We start from the raw sequence: 18,676 nt of genomic DNA on the forward strand, positions 1-18,676 counted from the left end.
AGAGTCCCAGTTTCCCATTATCTTGCATTGCTCCCAGAGTCCCACTTTCCCATTATCGTGCATTGCCCCCAGAGTCCCAGTTTCCCATTATCTTGCATTGCCCCCGGAGTCCCAGTTTCCCATTATCTTGCATTGCCCCGAGAGTCCCAGTTTCCCATTATCTTGCATTGCCCCCAGAGTCCCAGTGTCCCATTATCTTGCATTGCCCCCAGAGTCCCAGTTTCCCATTATCTTGCATTGCCCCCAGAGTCCCAGTTTTCCATTATCTTGCATTGTCCCCGGAGTCCCAGTTTCCCATTATCTTGCATTGCCCCCGAAGTCTCAGTTTCCCATTATCTTGCATTGCCCCCAAGTCCCAGTTTCCCATTATCTTGCATTGTCCCCGGAGTCCCAGTTTCCCATTATCTTGCATTGCCCCCGAAGTCTCAGTTTCCCATTATCTTGCATTGCCCCCGAAGTCTCATTTTCCCATTATCTTGCATTGCCCCCAGAGTCCCAGTTTCCCATTATCTTGCATTGCCCCGAGAGTCCCAGTTTCCCATTATCTTGCATTTCCCCCAGAGTCCCAGTTTCCCATTATCTTGCATTGCCCCCAGAGTCCCAGTTTCCCATTATCTTGAATTGCCCCCGGAGTCCCAGTTTCCCATTATCTTGCATTTCCCCCAGAGTCCCAGTTTCCCATTATCTTGCATTTCCCCCAGAGTCCCAGGTTCCCATTATCTCGAATTGCCCCCAGAGTCCCAGTTTCCCATTATCTTGCATTGCCCCCAGAGTCCAGTTTCCCATTATCTCGAATTGCCCCCAGAGTCCCAGTTTCCCATTATCTTGCATTGCCCCCAGAGTCCCAGTTTCCTATTATCTTGAATTGACCCCAGAGTCCCAGTTTCCCATTATCTAGCATTGCCCCAGAGTCCCAGTTTTCTATTATCTTACATTGCCCCGAATGTCTGAGTTTCCCATTATCTTGCATTGCCCCAGAGCCCCAGTTTCCCCTTATCTTGCATTGCCCCCTGAGTCCCAGTTTCCCATTATCTTGCATTGCCCCTGGGGTCCCAGTTTCCCATTATCTTGCATTGCCCCCCAAGTCCCAGTTTCCTATTATCTTGCATTGCCCCCGAAGTCTCAGTTTCCCATTATCTTGCATTGCCCCCAGAGTCCCAGTTTTCCATTATCTTGCATTTCCCCCAGAGTCCCAGTTTCCCATTATCTTGCATATCCCCAAGAGTCCCAGTTTTCCATTATCTTGCATTTCCCCCAGAGTCCCAGTTTCCCATTATCTTGCATTGCCCCCAGAGTCCCAGTTTCCCATTATCTTGCATTTCCCCCAGAGTCCCAGTTTCCCATTATCTTGCATTGCCCCCAGAGTCCCAGTTTCCCATTATCTCGAATTGCCCCCAGAGTCCCAGTTTCCCATTATCTTGCATTGCCCCCAGAGTCCCAGTTTCCCATTATCTTGAATTGACCCCAGAGTCCCAGTTTCCCATTATCTTGCATTGCCCCAGAGTCCCAGTTTCCTATTATCTTACATTGCCCCCAAAGTCTGAGTTTCCCATTATCTTGCATTGCCCCGATAGTCCCAGTTTTCCATTATCTTGCATTGCCCCCAGAGTCCGTCCCAGTTTCCCATTATCGTGCATTGCCCCAGAGTCCCAGTTTCCCATTATCTTGCATTGCCCCCAGAGTTCCAGTTTCCCATTATGTTGAATTTCCCCCAGAGTCCCAGTTTCCCATTATCTTGCATTGCCCCAGAGCCCCAGTTTCCCATTATCTTGCATTGCCCCCAAAGTCCCAGTTTCCCATTATCTTGCATTGCCCCCGTAGTCCCAGTTTCCCATTATCTTGCATTGCCCCCAAAGTCCCAGTTTCCCATTATCTTGCATTGCCCCCGGAGTCCCAGTTTCCCATTATCTTGCATTGCCCCCGGGGTCCCAGTTTCCCATTATCTTGCATTGCCCCCCAAGTCCCAGTTTCCCATTATCTTGCATTGCCCCCAGAGTCCCAGTTTCCCATTATCTTGCATTGCCCCAGAGTCCCAGTTTTCCATTATCTTGCATTTCCCCTAGAGTCCCAGTTTCCCATTATCTTGCATTGCCCCCGAAGTCTCAGTTTCCCATTATCTTGCATTGCCCCCAGAGTCCCAGTTTCCCATTATCTTGCATTGCCCCCAGAGTCCCAGTTTTCCATTATCTTGCATTTCCCCCAGAGTCCCAGTTTCCCATTATCTTGCATTTCCCCCAGAGTCCCAGTTTCCCATTATTTTGCATTGCCCCCAGAGTCCCTGTTTCCCATTATCTTGCATTGCCCCCGGAGTCCCAGTTTGCCATTATCTTGCATTGCCCCCGGAGTCCCAGTTTCCCATTATCATGCATTGCCCCGGAGTCTAAGTTTACCATTATCTTGCATTGCCCCCGGAGTCCCAGTATGCCCCCGGAGTCCCAGTTTCCCATTATCTTGCATTGCCCCCGGAGTCCCAGTTTCCCATTATCTTGCATTGCCCCTGGAGTCCCAGTTTCCCATTATCCTACATTGCCCCCGAGTCCCAGTTTCCCATTATCTTGCATTGCCCCCAGAGTCCCAGTTTCCCATTATCTTGCATTACCCCCGGATTCCCAGTTTCCCATTCTCTTGCATTGCTTCCGGAGTCTCAGTTTCCCATTATCTTGTATTGCCCCCGGAGTCCCAGTTTCCCATTATCTTGCATTGCCCCCAGAGTCCCAGTTTCGCATTATCTTGCATTGCCCCCAGAGTCCCAGTTTCCCATTATCATGCACCAATGCACCAGAAATTGATGCACCCAGGATTCCCTGTCTTGCCTTGATGTGGCCCTGATGTGCCCTGACCACTGTGGGTTCTGCATCTTTAAAGACTTGCGTCCCTCTGTTAGGGAAGTTTTTATTAGACTTCAGGGGAACTATACATGGAGCCCGGCACTGTTGTGGGGCTTCCTGCCGACGCACCTAGAATCCCTATCTTTATGGATAGGAACATACAAAGCACTGGATTCATCGGCCGGGCAACACCTGTGTAGCTTTGGGCCTGTGTTTGGGCAAATTCTAACCTCGCCAAATTTAGTCAGGCGATCAGGGACTTATTATCCCAGGCTGGTAGTTCAAACATCTCCTGGCTTGTGGCATTAAACGAAAATGGACTAACATGGGGCGGGAACATTTCTGGCGTGAACCGAAACTATTCTGGTCAATTTTAAAGAAAAAATGAAACCTGCATACCTCAAAAGATGGGAAAGTGACACTTTGGTTAAATTGGCCCAGTCAAATGGCCTTAGCAGTTACGGGCCTTGGCAGTTATGGGCCTTGGCAGTTACAGGCCTTGTCAGTTACGGGCCTTAGCAGTTGCGGGCCTTAGCAATTGCGAGCCTTGGTAGTTACAGGCCTTGGCAGTTACGGGCCTTAGCAGTTACGGGCCTTGACAGTTGCAGGCCTTAGCAGCTACAGGCCTTAGCAGTTTTGGGCCTTAGCAGTTACGGGTATCAGCAGCTATGGGCCTTAGTAGCTAAAGGCCTTAGCAGTTTTGCGCCTTAGCAGTTACTGGTCTCAGCAGTTATGGTCTGTAGCAGTTACAGGCCTTAGCAGTTTCGGGCCTTAACAGATACGGGCCTTGGCAGTTGCAGGCCTTGGCAGTTACGGGCCTTAGCAGTTACAGGCCTTAGCAGTTTCCGGTCTTAGCAGTTACAGGCCTTGGCAGTTACAGGCCTTATTTTGATGCGATGCAGCCCAAATTCATGAGAGCGCTCTATATGAAATTATGTGTGGGGCCCCTCCCGTTTGCAGGTGGCTCCCCTGATTGTCCACATTGCCTGAATACTGTGGAAAGCATCATCCATTTTATTTTCTTCTGTCAAGAATATCTGGAGCGCAGAAGAAAATATGTGTTCCCCTTTTTAAACAACATTGTACACGTAGGGTGGACGATGCGATGCCCTCCTCATGTGCTTGGCCCCACATTGCATGGGACATTATGGGACGTTATGGGATACCTGTCTGGAGGCGAAGGTCAGGGATTATAGCGCTTAAGTTATTTCTCATCCGTTTTATGGCTTTGCCAGTTTTTGTGTTTAAATAAGCTTTATGGGAAAGGTTGGGTGCTACTCTTTAAAGGTTCCAACCTTGTTTTATGACGCATTGTTTAATGAAATTCAAATATCGCTCACTAATGTGTTGGGGGGACGGGGTCTTGTGAAATGACTATCATGTTTCTTTGCATCTGGTTTCTTTTTACACAATGTTATCATCTGCTTCTTGATTCATTTGATGTCATGTTGTTTTGATCTATTTATCATCATTTGTGGTATAAATATATATATATCAGATGACGTGTCACCAGGACGCTTTTACTTCTGTCTCATCTTCCCTGGGGACCACCTCACCCACTTGCCTGCTCCATTATACAGGAAGCCCCCTCCTGTACTTATGATGGGGTTAACACCTGTAGATATTGTTACAAATGGGAATGTTCACAGCTCTTGATCTACCTTCTCCTGTTAGTGAATGGGAGTGTCACAGATCTTGATTTACCTTCTCCTGTTAGTGAATGGGAGTGTCACAGATCTTGATTTACCTTCTCCTGTTAGTGAATGGGAGTGTCACAGATCTTGATTTACCTTCTCCTGTTAGTGAATGGGAGTGTCACAGATCTTGATTTACCTTCTCCTGTTAGTGAATGGGAGTGTCACAGATCTTGATTTACCTTCTCCTGTTAGTGAATGGGAGTGTCACAGATCTTGATTTACCTTTTTCTGTTAGTGAAGGGCTGTCCCCAGCTATTGATTTGCCCTTTCCTGTTAGTGAATGGGACAATCCACAGCTCATGATTTATCTTTTCCTCTTTGTGAATGGGAGTGTACACAGCTCTTGATTTACCCTTTCCTGTTAGTGAATGGGAGAATCCACCGCTCTTGATTTACCTTTTACTGTTACTGCACAGGAGTGTCCCCAGATATTGATTTACCTTTTCCTGATAGTAAATGGAGGTGTGCACAGCGCCTGATTATCCTTTTCCTGTTAGTGAATGGGAGTGTCCCCAGCCCTTGGTTTGCCATGTCCTGTTAGTGAATGGGAGTGTCACAGATCTTGATTTACCTTCTCCTGTTAGTGAATGGGAGTGTCACAGATCTTGATTTACCTTCTCCTGTTAGTGAATGGGAGTGTCACAGATCTTGATTTACCTTTTCCTGTTAGTGAAGGGGCTGTCCCCAGCTATTGATTTGCCCTTTCCTCTTAGTGAATGGGACAATCCACAGCTCATGATTTATCTTTTCCTCTTTGTGAATGGGAGTGTACACAGCTCTTGATTTACCCTTTCCTGTTAGTGAATGGGAGAATCCACCGCTCTTGATTTACCTTTTACTGTTACTGCACAGGAGTGTCCCCAGATATTGATTTACCTTTTCCTGATAGTAAATGGAGGTGTGCACAGCGCCTGATTGGCCTTTTCCTGTTAGTGAATGGGAGTGTCCCCAGCCCTTGGTTTACCATGTCCTGTTAGTGAATGGGAGCATCCGCAGGTCTTGATTTACCTTTTCCTTTTAATGAATGGGAGTGTCCACAACTCTTGATCTACCTTTTCATGTTAGTGAATGGGAGTGTCCACAACTCTTGAATGACCTTTTCCTGACAGTGAATGGGATAATCCACGGCTCATTCTTGACCTTTTCCTCTTAATGAATGGGAGCATCCACAGCTCTTGAATGACCTTTTCCTCTTAATGAATGGGAGCATCCACAGCTCTTGAATGACCTTTTCCTGACAGTGAATAGGAGAATCCACGGCTAATTCTTGACCTTGTCCTCTTAATGATTGGGGACATCCACAGCTCTTGAATGACCTTGTCCTGTTAGTGAATGGGAGCATCCACAGCTCTTGATTGACCTTTTCCTGACAGTGAATGGGAGAAGCCACAGCTCTTGAATGACCTTTTCCTGACAGTGAATTGGAGAATCCACGGCTCATTCTTGACCTTGTCCTCTTGATGATTAGGGACATCCACAGCTCTTGAATGACCTTGAATTATTTGCGCCACAACATGGGGATTTGTGCGCCATTCTGCCCGCAAATCCTTGTTTAACAAATGGGGATTTGCGGGCAGAAGGGCGCACAAATCCCCGTTTTTCGGCGCACATATTCCATGAATCAGCCCCTTAGTGAGGTCATAGTTGAGGGAGGGTCGTTGGGGAATGGCTGCAGGTGCTCCTGCGAGCCACGAGACAAAGCATGAAGGGTCTCCATGGAGGCGAGGAAGAGAAGGAAAGGTCCTTAGTTGACAGAAGGAGAACCCAAAAGACTTTAGTTTGATCGCAGAGACATTTTGATGGACTCTGGAGACTTCCTGTGATTCAAGAGACTGTACCATTGAACCCAAGGAGAAGCCATCCTTTACAGTACTGGAAGAACACTTAGTACCGCCCCCCCCATCATCCCGACAAAGAGAATAAACCACTTGAGTGTCCTTGTGTGTTGTGCCATTTACAGCATTTGTTGCACACTCCACAAGATATGGCCACTTCCTTTACATAATGGTAGCTTTGCGTCTATAGTGAGTGGGTTTCTTGGGAAGTTGAAGATTTGAATGGCCTTTGGTTCCTTTGGGTGGGATCACCCTCGCCTGTATATGATAAGACGCTGATTTTGCAATGCTTTAAAGCGCCCACGCGACGGTGTCCTTGGAAGCGGAGATGTCTGGTGTCTCCATGCACCTGCCATTGGTTGATGCTGATGGGTCTCCCAAGCCGAGTTGCCTGGTCGAGCGGTCACCCAATCTCTTCTTGGCAACCTCAAAAAGAAAGCAGGGAAGGTCTCCATCCCAGGAGCACTCTGCCAGGCTCTAAGTAGAGAGTTGGGATAAATCTCTGTCAATGGGCGACCTCCCTGCAGTAGGGTCTTGGTCCATGTGACAGTGCACTCCTGAGAGGGCCTAACACACTCCTTGGCCCTCGGTAGAGTTAACAGACTCATTCCTGCACCCACCTCTACAGGGTTCTCTGGACCTGCCTGGCCCAGCGGAAGCTTCCTTCTTGCTTAGCTATGAAGGTAGCCTGGAATCCATCTTTCCTCTCAGGCTTAAGGTGGTGAAAAGCCCCTCTAGCCTATTGGTCTCTCGCCCAGCCTTCCACTAGTGGTTGACTCCGTCTTGCCCCTTTTAGTAAATCTCATCCTTCAAAGCAACCTCCAGCTATTTTCTCTAACCTCCATTCTTCTCAATGTGCATCCTGCTCACCAGTCGCCTCCAAACGGCTCACTCCAGCTCCTACTTGAAAACCCCAGTCATGGAGAATGGCTACGCCCGGTTTCTCCTCCTCCGAGGTGGTGCATATGGGAATGTGTTGCACCTTTGTACAGTAGGCTCGGCCGGTTGGTGATTGGACTATGTTCTTTGAGTTGTGTGGTCTATCTGGGTCATGGCCTGCGGTTATAACAATGGCCGCCGCCATCTTGGATTCCAACATGGCTTCCCACTGAATCCCTCTGCCTCTCCAGCACGTGAAACAGCAGTCAGAAAACCGCTTGGCGAGCTGGGGAAGCGTTTCTGTAATAGATTGCGGAAGAGTTGCTACTTTGCAACCCGTCATGTTAAGTAGAGTAGGAGAGCAGTGGCTGTGTAGTATTGTAGCCACACTAGTCACAAAGGCCATGCTGAATGTGTTCTCAACCCACGTTCATAGTAGGATTATGCCCTGTTGCTCTGTGTTTCATCTGTTCTGATTTCTCTGGAAAGCCTCCACTTTCAAGTTCATATTTCCATGACGACCCTTCTTAAGAAAAGCAGGTATCAAAATAACTTTCTGCAACCTCGGATAACCTCAGATCGCCAGCCAGAGGTACCATTGAACCTTTAGCACCTCTTCAGGCGCCTGACACCTCCAGACTGGAGCCCTTACAGGGGCGGGCACACACTCCTATTCTAGGCAAGAGGTTCTGCTCAGCATGGAGGAGCAGCTTGCCCTGGGCACAGTGAAAGTGGGCAGGTCTGACTGACCTCGAGCCCCCATAGACGTCAATGGAGTTGTGTTATGTTTTTATGGAGAAATCCACTGGCCTGCCCTTAGGACTCTGTGAGGGGTGCCTGGGGGCCTCTCGTCTAGCCAGCCTGTATGACCACCCCGCTGTGAGTCCCCGGGGTCCGGCAGGGAACATTGTCACAGTGTACCTATTCAGCCACAGGCATGCTTCTTATGTTCGCTTATCCAAATTAAAATGCCCTACAGATTTGACCACAGGTTAATCTTCTTTCTCTCTTCAAATTGCAGGATGACCACAAACTTGGCATTGAAGAGCTTGAAGAGAAGTACACAACCAGCCAGTTTCGGGTAAGTCTGCCATGGGCGCAAGGGTGGTCCTTTACAGCACCCAGCGGCTGAGATTAGCATTCTTTGAAGTCAACCATGGGCGTGCATTCAGAGTTTGCACGAGATACCCCAATGCCTTATGCAGGTTCATGGACGCCTCCCTGATGGGTGAGTGCAGTGTCCCCAGGGCCACCCTGGTGGGCTAGTGTAGGGCCCCACACGCCTCCCTCCTGGGTGAGGGCAGGGTCACCAATGCCTCCCTGATGGGTGAGGGCAGGGCCACTAATGCCTCCCTGATGGGTGAGGTCAGGGCCACTAATGCCTCCCTGATGGGTGAGGGCACGGTCACCAATGCCTCCCTGATGGGGGAGTGCAGGATCCCCAGATGCCTTCCTAATGGGTGAGTTCAGGGTCCCCAATGCCTCCCTGATGGGTGAGTGCAGGGTCCCCAGATGCCTCCCTGATGGGTGAGTGCAGGATCCCTGATGGGTGAGTGCCGGGTCCGCAGATGCCTCCCTGATGGGTGAGTGCAGGGTGCAAAATGGCTCCCTGATGGGTGAGTGCAGGGTCCCCAGATGCTTCAATTATGTGTGAGTGCAGGGTCCCCAATACCTCCCTGATGGGTGGGTGCAGGGTCCCCAGATGCCTCCCCGATGGTTGAGTGCAGGGTCCCCATATGCCTCACTGATGGGTGAGTGCAGGGTCCCCAATGCCTCCCTGATGGGTGAGTCCAGAGTCCCCAGATGCCTCCCTAATGGGTGAGGGCAGGATCTCCAATGCCTCCCTGATGGGTGAGTGCAGGGTCCCCAATGCCTCCATGATGGGTGAGTGCAGGGTCCCCAATACCTCCTTGATGGATGAGTTTCAGGGTCTCCATATGCTTCCATTATGTGGGAGTGCATGGTCCCCAGATGCCTCCCTGATGGGTGAGTGAAGGATCACCAATGCCTCCCTGATGGGTGAGGGCAGGGCCCCCAGATGCCTCCCTAAAGGGTGAGTGCAGGTTCCCCAAAGCCTTCCTGATGGGTGAGTGCAGGGTCCCCAGATGTTTCCATTATGTCTGAGTGCAGGGTCCCCAGATGCCTCCCTGATGGGTGAGTGCAGGGTCCCCAATGCTTCCCTGATGGGTAAGTGCAGGGTCCCCCAATGCCTCCACGATGGGGGAGTGCAGGGTCCCCAATGCCTTCCTGATGGGTGGGTGCAGGGTCCCCAGATGCTTCCATTATGTTTTAGTGCAGGGTCCCCAGATGCCTCCATTATGGGTGAGTGCAGGGTTCCCCAATGCCTCCATGATGGGGGAGTGCAGGCTCCCCAATGCCTCCCTGATGGGTGAGTGCAGGTTCTCCAATGCCTTCCTGATGGGTGAGTGCAGGGTCCCCGCATGCCTCCATGATGGGTGAGTGCAGTGCAGGGTCTCCAATGCCCCCTTGATGGATGAGTTTCAGGGACCTCATATGCATCCATTATGTGGGAGTGCATAGTCCCCAGATGCCTCCCTGATGGGTAGTGAATGATCACCAATGCCTCCCTGATGGGTGAGTGCAGTGTTCCCAGATGCCTCCCTGATGGGTGAGCCAATGATCACCAATGCCTCCCTGATGGGTGATGGCAGTTCCCCAGATGCCTCCCTGATGGTGAGGGCAGGTTCCCCAACGCCTTCCTGATGGGTGAGTGCAGGGTCCCCAGATGCTTCCATTATGTGTGAGTGCAGGGTCCCCAGATGCCTCCCTGATGGGTGAGTACAGGGTTCCCAGAAGATTCCATTCTGTGTGAGTGCAGGGTCCCCAGATGCCGCCCCGATGGGTGGGTGCAAGGTCCCCAGATGCCTCCACTAAGTGTAAGTGCAGGGTCCCCCAATGCCTCCACGATGGGTGAGTGCAGGGTCCCCAGATGCCTCCCTGATTGGTGAGTGCATGGTCCCCAGATGGTTCCATTATGTTTGAGTGCAGGGTCCCCAATGCCTACATGATGGGTGAGTTCAGGGTCCCCAATGCCTCCATTGTAGGTGAGTGCAGGGTCCCCATTAGCCTCACTGATGGGTAAGTGCAGGTTCCCCAATGCCTCCTTGATGGGCGAGTGCAGGGTCCCCAATGCCTCCATTATGTGTAAGTGCAGGGTCCCCATATGCCTCCATTATGGGTGAGTGCAGGGTCCCCAATGCCTCCCTGATGGGTGAGTGCAGGTTCCCCAATGCCTTCCAGATGGGTGAGTGTAGGGTTCTCAATGCCTCCATTTTGTGTGAGTGCAGGGTCCCCATATGCCTCACTGATGGGTGAGTGCAGGGTCCCCAATGCCTCAATTATGTCTGAATGCAGGGTCCCCAATGCCTCTCTGATGGGTGAGTGCAGGTTCCCTAGATGCCTCCTTGATGTGTGAGTGCAGGGTCCCCAATGCCTCCATTATGTTTGAGTGCAGGGTCCCCATATGACTCAATGATGGGTGAGTGCAGGGTCTCCAGATGCCTTCCTTATGGGTGAGTGCAAAGTCCCCAGATGCCTCCCTGATGGGTGAGTGCAGGGTCCACAATGCCTCCATTATGTGTGAGCGCAGGGCCCCCAGATGCCTCCCTGATGTGTGAGTGCAGGGTCCCCAGAGCCCTGTTTGTGTGTTTGTGTGCGTGTGTTTAGTTGAGGGGAGATAAGAGGAGTAAGAAGGAAAAGGGATAGACGCGTCACAGGGGAAGAGCCAGGAGAGGAGATGGCACCCGGAGGAAGGCCGAACACAAGTGGAGGGACAGGAAGGAATGGACAGGAGAGGAGTTACCCAGGGCTGTAAGAACAAGGGAAGAACAAGGGGAGCAGAGCGAAACACCCGGGCAGAGAGAAGGGTATAAGGCTAGGGTTGAGGGGTCGACGAATGGCCTCAGAGAGAGAAGGGTGTGAGCACAGGAGGAAGAGGAGGGAAGCCCCCAAAGAGAGAGGCAGGTACAGTCCTAGTCAAAAAGGAACATCAAGGGAGACAAGGAGCCTGCATGCGCCTAGTCGTAGGGAGTATGTAGCAAAGAGCAGTCCTCGAACCAGTGGAAGGCTTTGGCCCCTTGCCAGAGAACAAACAAGCAGGATGGGAGCCAGACTGCACTCCAGGGCCACTCCATTGTTGCTATTTGATGCTGGACTCACTGCAGACACTGCGGGGGCACCAGCGGGGGTGCTTGTGAGCAGTCTTTTCCCAGGAGATTCAACATGTCTCCACACCTAGGAGAATCGAAGCACCACCCATCAAGTAGGAATACTCACTATTATCAAAGGAGTTTCCTGGAGGTCTTTAAACCACCAGGGGCTATCAGTAACTATCCGACCTACCAAGGTCACACAACTGAGGTCCAGAGTTAGGGACAGACTCAGGGCTACAGTTCTTTGGAGAACAGTTCCCTGAATGGTTTTGTTTGCCTCTGTGCTGAGTTACCCGTGTGTTTGTGCTGGGTCTTCTCTGTGTCTGTGCTGTGTTACCTGTGTGTTTGTGCTGGGTCTCCTCTGTGTTTGTGCTGGTTCTTCTCTGTGTCTGTGCTGGATTACTTGTGTGTTTGTGCTGGGTCTCTTCTGTGTGTTTGTGCTGGGTCTCCTCTGTTTTTGTGCTGGGTCTCCTCTGTGTCTGTGCTGGAGTACCTGTGTGTTTGTGCCCGGTCTCCTCTGTGTTTGTGCTGGGTATTTGCTGTGTCTGTGCTTGAGTACCTGTGTGCCTCTGCTCTCTGTCTGTTTTGGAGTACCTGTATGTTTCTGCTGGGTCTCCTCTGTGTTTGAGCTGGGTCTCCTCAGTGCCTGTGCTCGAGAACCTGTGTGTTTGTGCTGGGTATCTTCTGTGTTTGTGCTAGGTCATCTATGTGTCTGTCCGGGGAGTACCTGTGTGTTTGTGCTGGGTCTCCTCTCTGTCTGTGCTACAGAACCTGGTTGTTTGTGCTGGGTCTCTTCTGTGTTTGTGCTGGGTCTTCTCTGTGTCTATGTTGGATTGCCTGTGTGTTTGTGCCCGGTCTCCTCTGTGTTTGTGCTGGGTATTTTCTGTGGCTGTGCTGGAGTACCCGTGTGCCTCTGCTCTCTGTCTTTTTGGAGTACCTGTGTGTTTCTGCTGGGTCTCCTCTGTGTTTGTGCTGGTTCTTCTCTGTGTCTGTGCTGGATTACTTGTGTGTTTGTGCTGGGTCTCTTCTGTGTGTTTGTGCTGGGTCTCCTCTGTGTTTGTGCTGGGTCTCCTCTGTGTCTGTGCTGGAGTACCTGTGTGTTTGTGCCCGGTCTCCTCTGTGTTTGTGCTGGGTATTTTCTGTGTCTGTGCTTGAGTACCTGTGTGCCTCTGCTCTCTGTCTGTTTTGGAGTACCTGTATATTTCTGCTGGGTCTCCTCTGTGTTTGAGCTGGGTCTCCTCAGTGCCTGTGCTCGAGAACCTGTGTGTTTGTGCTGGGTATCTTCTGTGTTTGTGCTAGGTCATCTCTGTGTCTGTCCGGGGAGTACCTGTGTGTTTGTGCTGGGTCTCCTCTCTGTCTGTGCTACAGAACCTGTTTGTTTGTGCTTGGTCTCTTCTGTGTTTGTGCTGGGTCTTCTCTGTGTCTATGTTGGATTGCCTGTGTGTTTGTGCCCGGTCTCCTCTGTGTTTGTGCTGGGTATTTTCTGTGGCTGTGCTGGAGTACCTGTGTGCCTCTGCTCTCTGTCTTTTTGGAGTACCTGTGTGTTTCTGCTGGGTCTCCTCTGTTTTGTTCTGGGTCTCCTCTGTGTCTGTGCTCGGATACCTGTGTGTTTGTGCTCATGCTCCTCTGTGCCTGTGCTGGAGAACCTGTGTGTTTGTGCTGGGTCTGTTCTGTGTTTGTGCTGGATCTGCTCTGTGTCTTTGCTGGATTACCTGTGTGTTTGTGGCAGGTCTCCTATGTGTTTGTGCTGGGTATTTTCTCTCTCTGTGCTGGAGTACCTGTGTGCCTCTGCTCTCTGTCTGTTTTGGAGTACCTGTGTGTTTCTGCTGGATCTCTTCTGTGTATCTGCTGGGTCTTCCTTGTGTCTATGCTGGATTACCTGTGTGTTGGTGCTGGGTCTCCCGTGTGTGTGTGCTGGGTTTTCTCTGTGTCTGTGCTGTGTTACCTCTGTGTTTTTGCTGGGTCTTTACTGTGTTTGTGCTGGGTCTCTATGCTGGATAACTTGTGTGTTTGTGCTGGGTCTCTTCTGTGTTTGTGCTTGGTCTCCTGTGTGTCCGTCCAGGGAGTGCCTGTGTGTTTGAGCTGGGCCTCCTCTGTGTTTGTGCTGGGTCTTCTCTGTGTCTCTGCTGCCTTATTTGTGTGTTTGTGCCGGGTCTCTTCTGTGTTTGTGCTGGGTCTTCTCTGTGTCTATGCTGGATTACCTGTGTGTTTGTGCTGGGTCTCTTCTGTGTTTGTGCTGGATGTCTTCTCTGTGTCTTTGCTGAGTTACCTGTGTGTTTGTGCTGGGTCTCTTCTGTGTTTGTGTTGGATCTTCTCTGTGTCTTTGCTGAGTTTGCTGTGTGTTTGTGCTGGGTCTCTTCTGTGTTTGTGTTGGGTTATCTCTGTGCCTATGCTGGATTACCTGTTTGTTTGTACTGGGTCTCTTCTGTGTTTTTGCTGGGCCTCCTGTGTGTTTGGGCTCGGTCTTCTCTGTGTCTGTGCTGGAGTACCTATGTGTTTTTGCTGGGTCTCCTAGGTATTTCGGCTGGGTCTTCTCTGTGTCTGTGATGCAGTACCTATGTGTTTTTGCTGGGTCTCCTCTGTGTTTGTTCTAGGTCTTCTCTGTTTCTGTGCTGGGTTACCTGTGTGATTGTGCTGGGTCTCTTCTGTGTTTGTGCTGGGTCTTCTCTGTGTCTGTCCAGGGAGTACCTGCGTGTTTGTGCTGGGTCTACTGTGTATTTGTGCGGGGTCTTCGCTGTGTCTATGCTCGATTACCTTTGTGCTTGTGCTGGGGTACTTCTGTGTTTGCGCTGGGTCTTCTCAGTTTCCGTTCAGGGAGTACTTGTGTGTTTGTGCTGGGTCTTCTCTGTATCTTTGCTGGGTTACCTGTGTGTTTGTGCTGGGTCTCTTCTATGTTTGTTTTGGGTCTTTTCTGTGTCTGTGCTGGGTTACCTGTGTGTTTCTGCTGGGTCTCTTCTATGTTTGTGCTGGGTCTTCTCTGTTTTTGTGCTGGAGTACCTGTGTGTTTGTGCCGGGTCTCTTCTGTGTTTGTGCAGGTTATTCTTTCTGTCTGTGCTGTGATACTTGTGTGTTTGTGATGGTTCTCTTCTGTGTTTGTGCTGGGTCTTCTGTGTCTGTTCTTGGTTACCTGTGTTTTTGTGCTTGGTCTCCTCTGTGCTTGTGCTGGGTCTTATTTTCTATGCTGGATTACCTGTTTGTTTGTGCTGGGTCTCCTTGTGTATGTGCTGCGTCTTCCCTGTGCCTGTGCTGGATTGCCTGTGTGTTTGTGCTGGGTCTCCTCTGTGTTCATGCTGGGTCTTCTTTGTCTATGCTAGATTACCTGTTTGTTTGTGCTGAGTCCCCTCTGTGTTTGTGCTGGGTCTTCTCTGGGTCTGTGCTGGATTACTGGTGTGTTTGTGCTGGGTCTCTTCTGTGTTTGTGCATCTGTGCTGGTTTACCTGTGTGTTTGTGCTGGGTCTTGTCTGTGTCTATACTGGATTACTTGTGTGTTTGAGCTGGGTCGTCTCTGTGTCTGTGCTGGGTTACCTGTGTGTTTGTGCTGGGTCTCCTATGTGCTTGTGCAGGGTCTTCTTTGTCTATGCTGGATTACCTGTTTGTTTGTTCTGGGTCTCCTATGGGTGTGTGCTAGGTGTTCCCTGTGCCTGTGCTGGATTGCCTATGTATTTGTGCTGGGTCTCTGCTGAATTCCTTGTGTGTTTGTGGTGTGTCTCCTCTGTATTGGTGCTGGGTCTTCTATGTGGCTGTGCTGGGTTACCCGTGTGTTTGTGCTGGGTCTTCTCTGTGTCTATACTGGATTACTTGTGTGTTTGTGCTGGGTCTTCTCTGTGTTTGTGTTGGGTCTTCTCTGCGCCTGTGCTGGTTTACCTGTGTGTTTGTGCTAGGGCTCCTCTGTGCTTGTGCTTGGTCTTCTTTGTCTATGCTGGGTTACCTGTTTGTTTCGGCTGGGTCTCCTCTGTGTGTCTGCTGGGTCTTTCCTGTACCTGTGCTGGATTGCCTGTGGGTTTGTGCTGGGTCTCCTCTGTGTTTGTGCTGGGTCTTCTTTGTCTATGCTGGATTACCTGTTTGTTTGTGCTGAGTCTCCTCTGTGTTTGTGCTGGGTCTTCTCTGTATCTGTGCTGGGTTACCTGTGTGTTTGTGCTGGGTCTCCTCTGTGTTTGTGCTGGGTCTTGTGCCTGTGCTGGTTTACCTGTGTGTTTGTGCTGAGTCTCGTCTGTGTTTATTATGGATTACTTGTGTGTTTGACCGGGGTTTACTCTGTGTTTGTGCTGGGTCTTCTCTGTGTCTGTACAGGTTTACCTGTGTGTTTGTGCTGGGTCTCCTCTTTGCTTGTGCTGGGTCTTCTTTGTCTATGCTGGATTACCTGTTTGTTTGTGCTGGGTCTCCTATGTGTGTGTGCTGGGTCTTCCCTGTGCCTGCACTGGATTGCCTGTGTGTTTGTGCTGGGTCTCCTCTGTGTTTGTGCTGGGTCTTCTTTGTCTATTCTGGATTACCTGTTTGTTTGTGCTGAGTCTCCTCTGTGTGTCTGCTGGGTCTTCTCTGTGTCTGTGCTGGGTTACCAGTATGTTTGTGCTGGGTCTCCTCTGTGCTTGTGCTGGGTCTTCTTTGTCTATGCTGGATTACCTGTTTGTTTGTGCTAGGTCTCCTCTGTGTGTTCTGGGTCTTCTCTGTGTGTGTGCTGGGTCTTCTCTGTGCCTGTGCTGGGTCTCCTCTGTGTTTGTGCTGGGTCTTCTCTTTGTCTATACTAGATTACTTGTGTGTTTGTGCTGGGTCTCCTATGTGTGTGTCTTGGGTCTTCCCTGTACCTTTGCTGGTTTACCTGTATGTTTCTGCTGGGTCTTGTCTGTGTCTATACTGGATTACTTGTGTGTTTGTGTTGGGTCTCCTTTGTGTGTGTGCTGGGTCTTCCCTGTGCCTGTGCTGGATTGCCTGTGTGTTTGTGCTGGGTCTCCTCTGTGTTTGTGCTGGGTCTTCTTTGTCTATGGTGGATTACCCGTTTGTTTGTGCTGAGTCTCCTCTGTGTTTTCTGTCCTTGATGGTTACTCATGTAGATTACTGTACTTACATATGCTGGTTGCCCCCCTCTTGTTTCCTCTGCAGGGTCTCACCAGTGCAAGAGCAGCGGAGTACTTGGCCAGGGATGGTCCCAACTCACTCACTCCCCCAAAGGGGACCCCGGAAATCATCAAGTTCCTCAGGCAGATGGTGGGGGGGTTCTCCCTGCTTCTGTGGGCCGGCGCTATCCTCTGCGAGATTGCATACGGCGTACAGTATTCGCAGGACCCCACCATTGCAAAGGACAACGTAAGTCCGAACATTGTTCTCATTTCTACCTGATTTCAGAGTGCACCCCGATTCCTTCAAAGCTCGGCCAAGCTCCAATCTAGAAATGGCCATCAAATGATGTTGAGAATGTTTAAAGTTCTAGCACGCAGCAGGCGTAGGCCCACCAGCAAGAGGCTGAACCTTACGTTTACACATTATTTGCCCAGACATGGACGCCTGGTTCCTGTACATATTTGCTCAAGTGACACCTCACCAGGGAGGCCTAATGAGGCTGAACACGACTGGGCTGCTTCTTATTCTTCATGCAGAGGTTGAAAGCAGAGGCGTTGCTAGGGGGTGGCTGAGGGGGCTATAGCCCAGGGTGTTTTGATTTTAGCCCCAGATAGAAGCTCAGGAGCTACAACCAAAAGGCTAGCTAGCCCAGAGTCCTGACAGTCCCGACATTAGCATAGCCCCCAATCTTTTCCAGACCTAGCAACACCCCTGGTTGAAAGTCGTAGTGGTGTGGCGGTGGGGCTTCCTCTGCAGTGGAGTTGGAGTGATTTCAATAAGGTTGGGCCCCTGGCAGATGTGAGCGACACACATGATGGAAAATAATTTCTCCCGAAAGCTACTCATTTGCCTTCAGAGGCATAACCACAACACTTCACTATCTCCTCAACTTGCCACCACATGGCACAGCCTCCCAGGCACACTGGTGAAGGGAAGGCCAAAAATCAAATCAAAGAAAATTGGTGCCCTGTTAATGGAGTCATCGATTAAACACCTAGGGAGAAGGAGCCGGCTGGAAGGGAGCACTGGATGTGCACGGAAACTTGTGGCATAAGTCGCTCCTGACTACTGTTGCCTTCCTTCCCAGGCCTTCAAAACCCTGATGCCCCAGCACCTTTTCCCTGTGTGAACCCCCCCAACCACACCACTGCCCCCTCCGCCACTTCCCCACGGCCACCAAACGGCTCCCTTCTTGTGTCACAGATGGCCTAAAGAATACTCCAACTCCCAGAGATGGTTCAGGGGTTTTAACAAACTTACATAGGGCGCTAGGGCCATCCCTCTCTCATCTAGTTAAAGCATTTTCCTCTCTAGCCGAGGTGTCTGTATTCTCCAGGTTAGTAGAAAGAGCCTATTGACTGCTTCCATTGAGGTCCTAAAGACATTCACCATAGCCATCTAAGCTCCCCCGAGACTTACTAAGCTGTGCCTACACTAATAACAAGTTTATTTCTAAAGGGATTGTAGGGTTGGGCCTTACAGACACTCACGGTCCAATATGCCCCATTCCTCTCACACCATGATGTTCCTTTCCTTCTTATTCACTTTTATCCCGCTGCTCTCCTTCTAACTTCTTCCCTTCTCTCTTAGCACTCCTTTCCTCTGCCCCTCTCATGTCTCTCAATATCCTCTTACCTTCTGCCCCACCCTTCAATGTTAATCCTTCCTGCTCCATCTCTCCACTCTACTGATCCCTTCTCCACACTACTATTTTTACTCCACACTGCTATTCCCTCCTCCTTGCCACTAAACCCTCTTCCATGCCAGTACTGCCTCTTCCACACTACTACTCCCTACGCCACACTACTCCTTCACCCCACCTTCTACTCAGTTACCCTCCTTTCAACCCTCGAAACACATGCCACTCAATCCCTACACTCTTTCTAACACTCTCTCTTACCTAAAATACACACATATTCACCACACAGTACCACTTGCTCTCACCAAACAATATGTCACCCTTTTCTTCCAAACACCTACACATTCCAATCCAATGTCTTTCTCCGTGCTGTTCTCTTTCTCTGCCACTCTGCCACCTTCTCCTCCCTTGATATCACCTGAACAACCCACAAGTTCCTGTTTCCAGTCCCTTTTCTTCGCCTCCCCCACCTTCTCCCATTAGATTTCTGACCCTAACCAATCTAACCTTGTCTTCCCTGCCCGGAAGTTGTTAGAGCAGACAATAAAATACAAATAGTAGTCTATTCCCC

At 50.4% G+C, this 18,676-nt stretch overlaps 1 protein-coding gene across 1 annotated transcript in view; it reads left to right on the forward strand.

The window, feature by feature from the left end:
- The window catches only part of LOC138487621 (potassium-transporting ATPase alpha chain 2-like), a 148,026-nt gene that overhangs the window by 54,026 nt on the left and 75,324 nt on the right, over positions 1–18,676 (forward strand). The window contains exons 3-4 of the mRNA XM_069614104.1: positions 8,261–8,320; positions 16,509–16,712. Coding sequence (XP_069470205.1) covers positions 8,261–8,320; positions 16,509–16,712 — 264 coding nt within the window. The remainder of the gene's footprint in view (positions 1–8,260; positions 8,321–16,508; positions 16,713–18,676) is intronic.

Source organism: Ambystoma mexicanum, chromosome 9 (assembly GCF_040938575.1).
Source record: "Ambystoma mexicanum isolate Mex_15411 chromosome 9, UKY_AmexF1_1, whole genome shotgun sequence".
Taxonomy (NCBI): Eukaryota; Metazoa; Chordata; class Amphibia; order Caudata; family Ambystomatidae; genus Ambystoma; species Ambystoma mexicanum.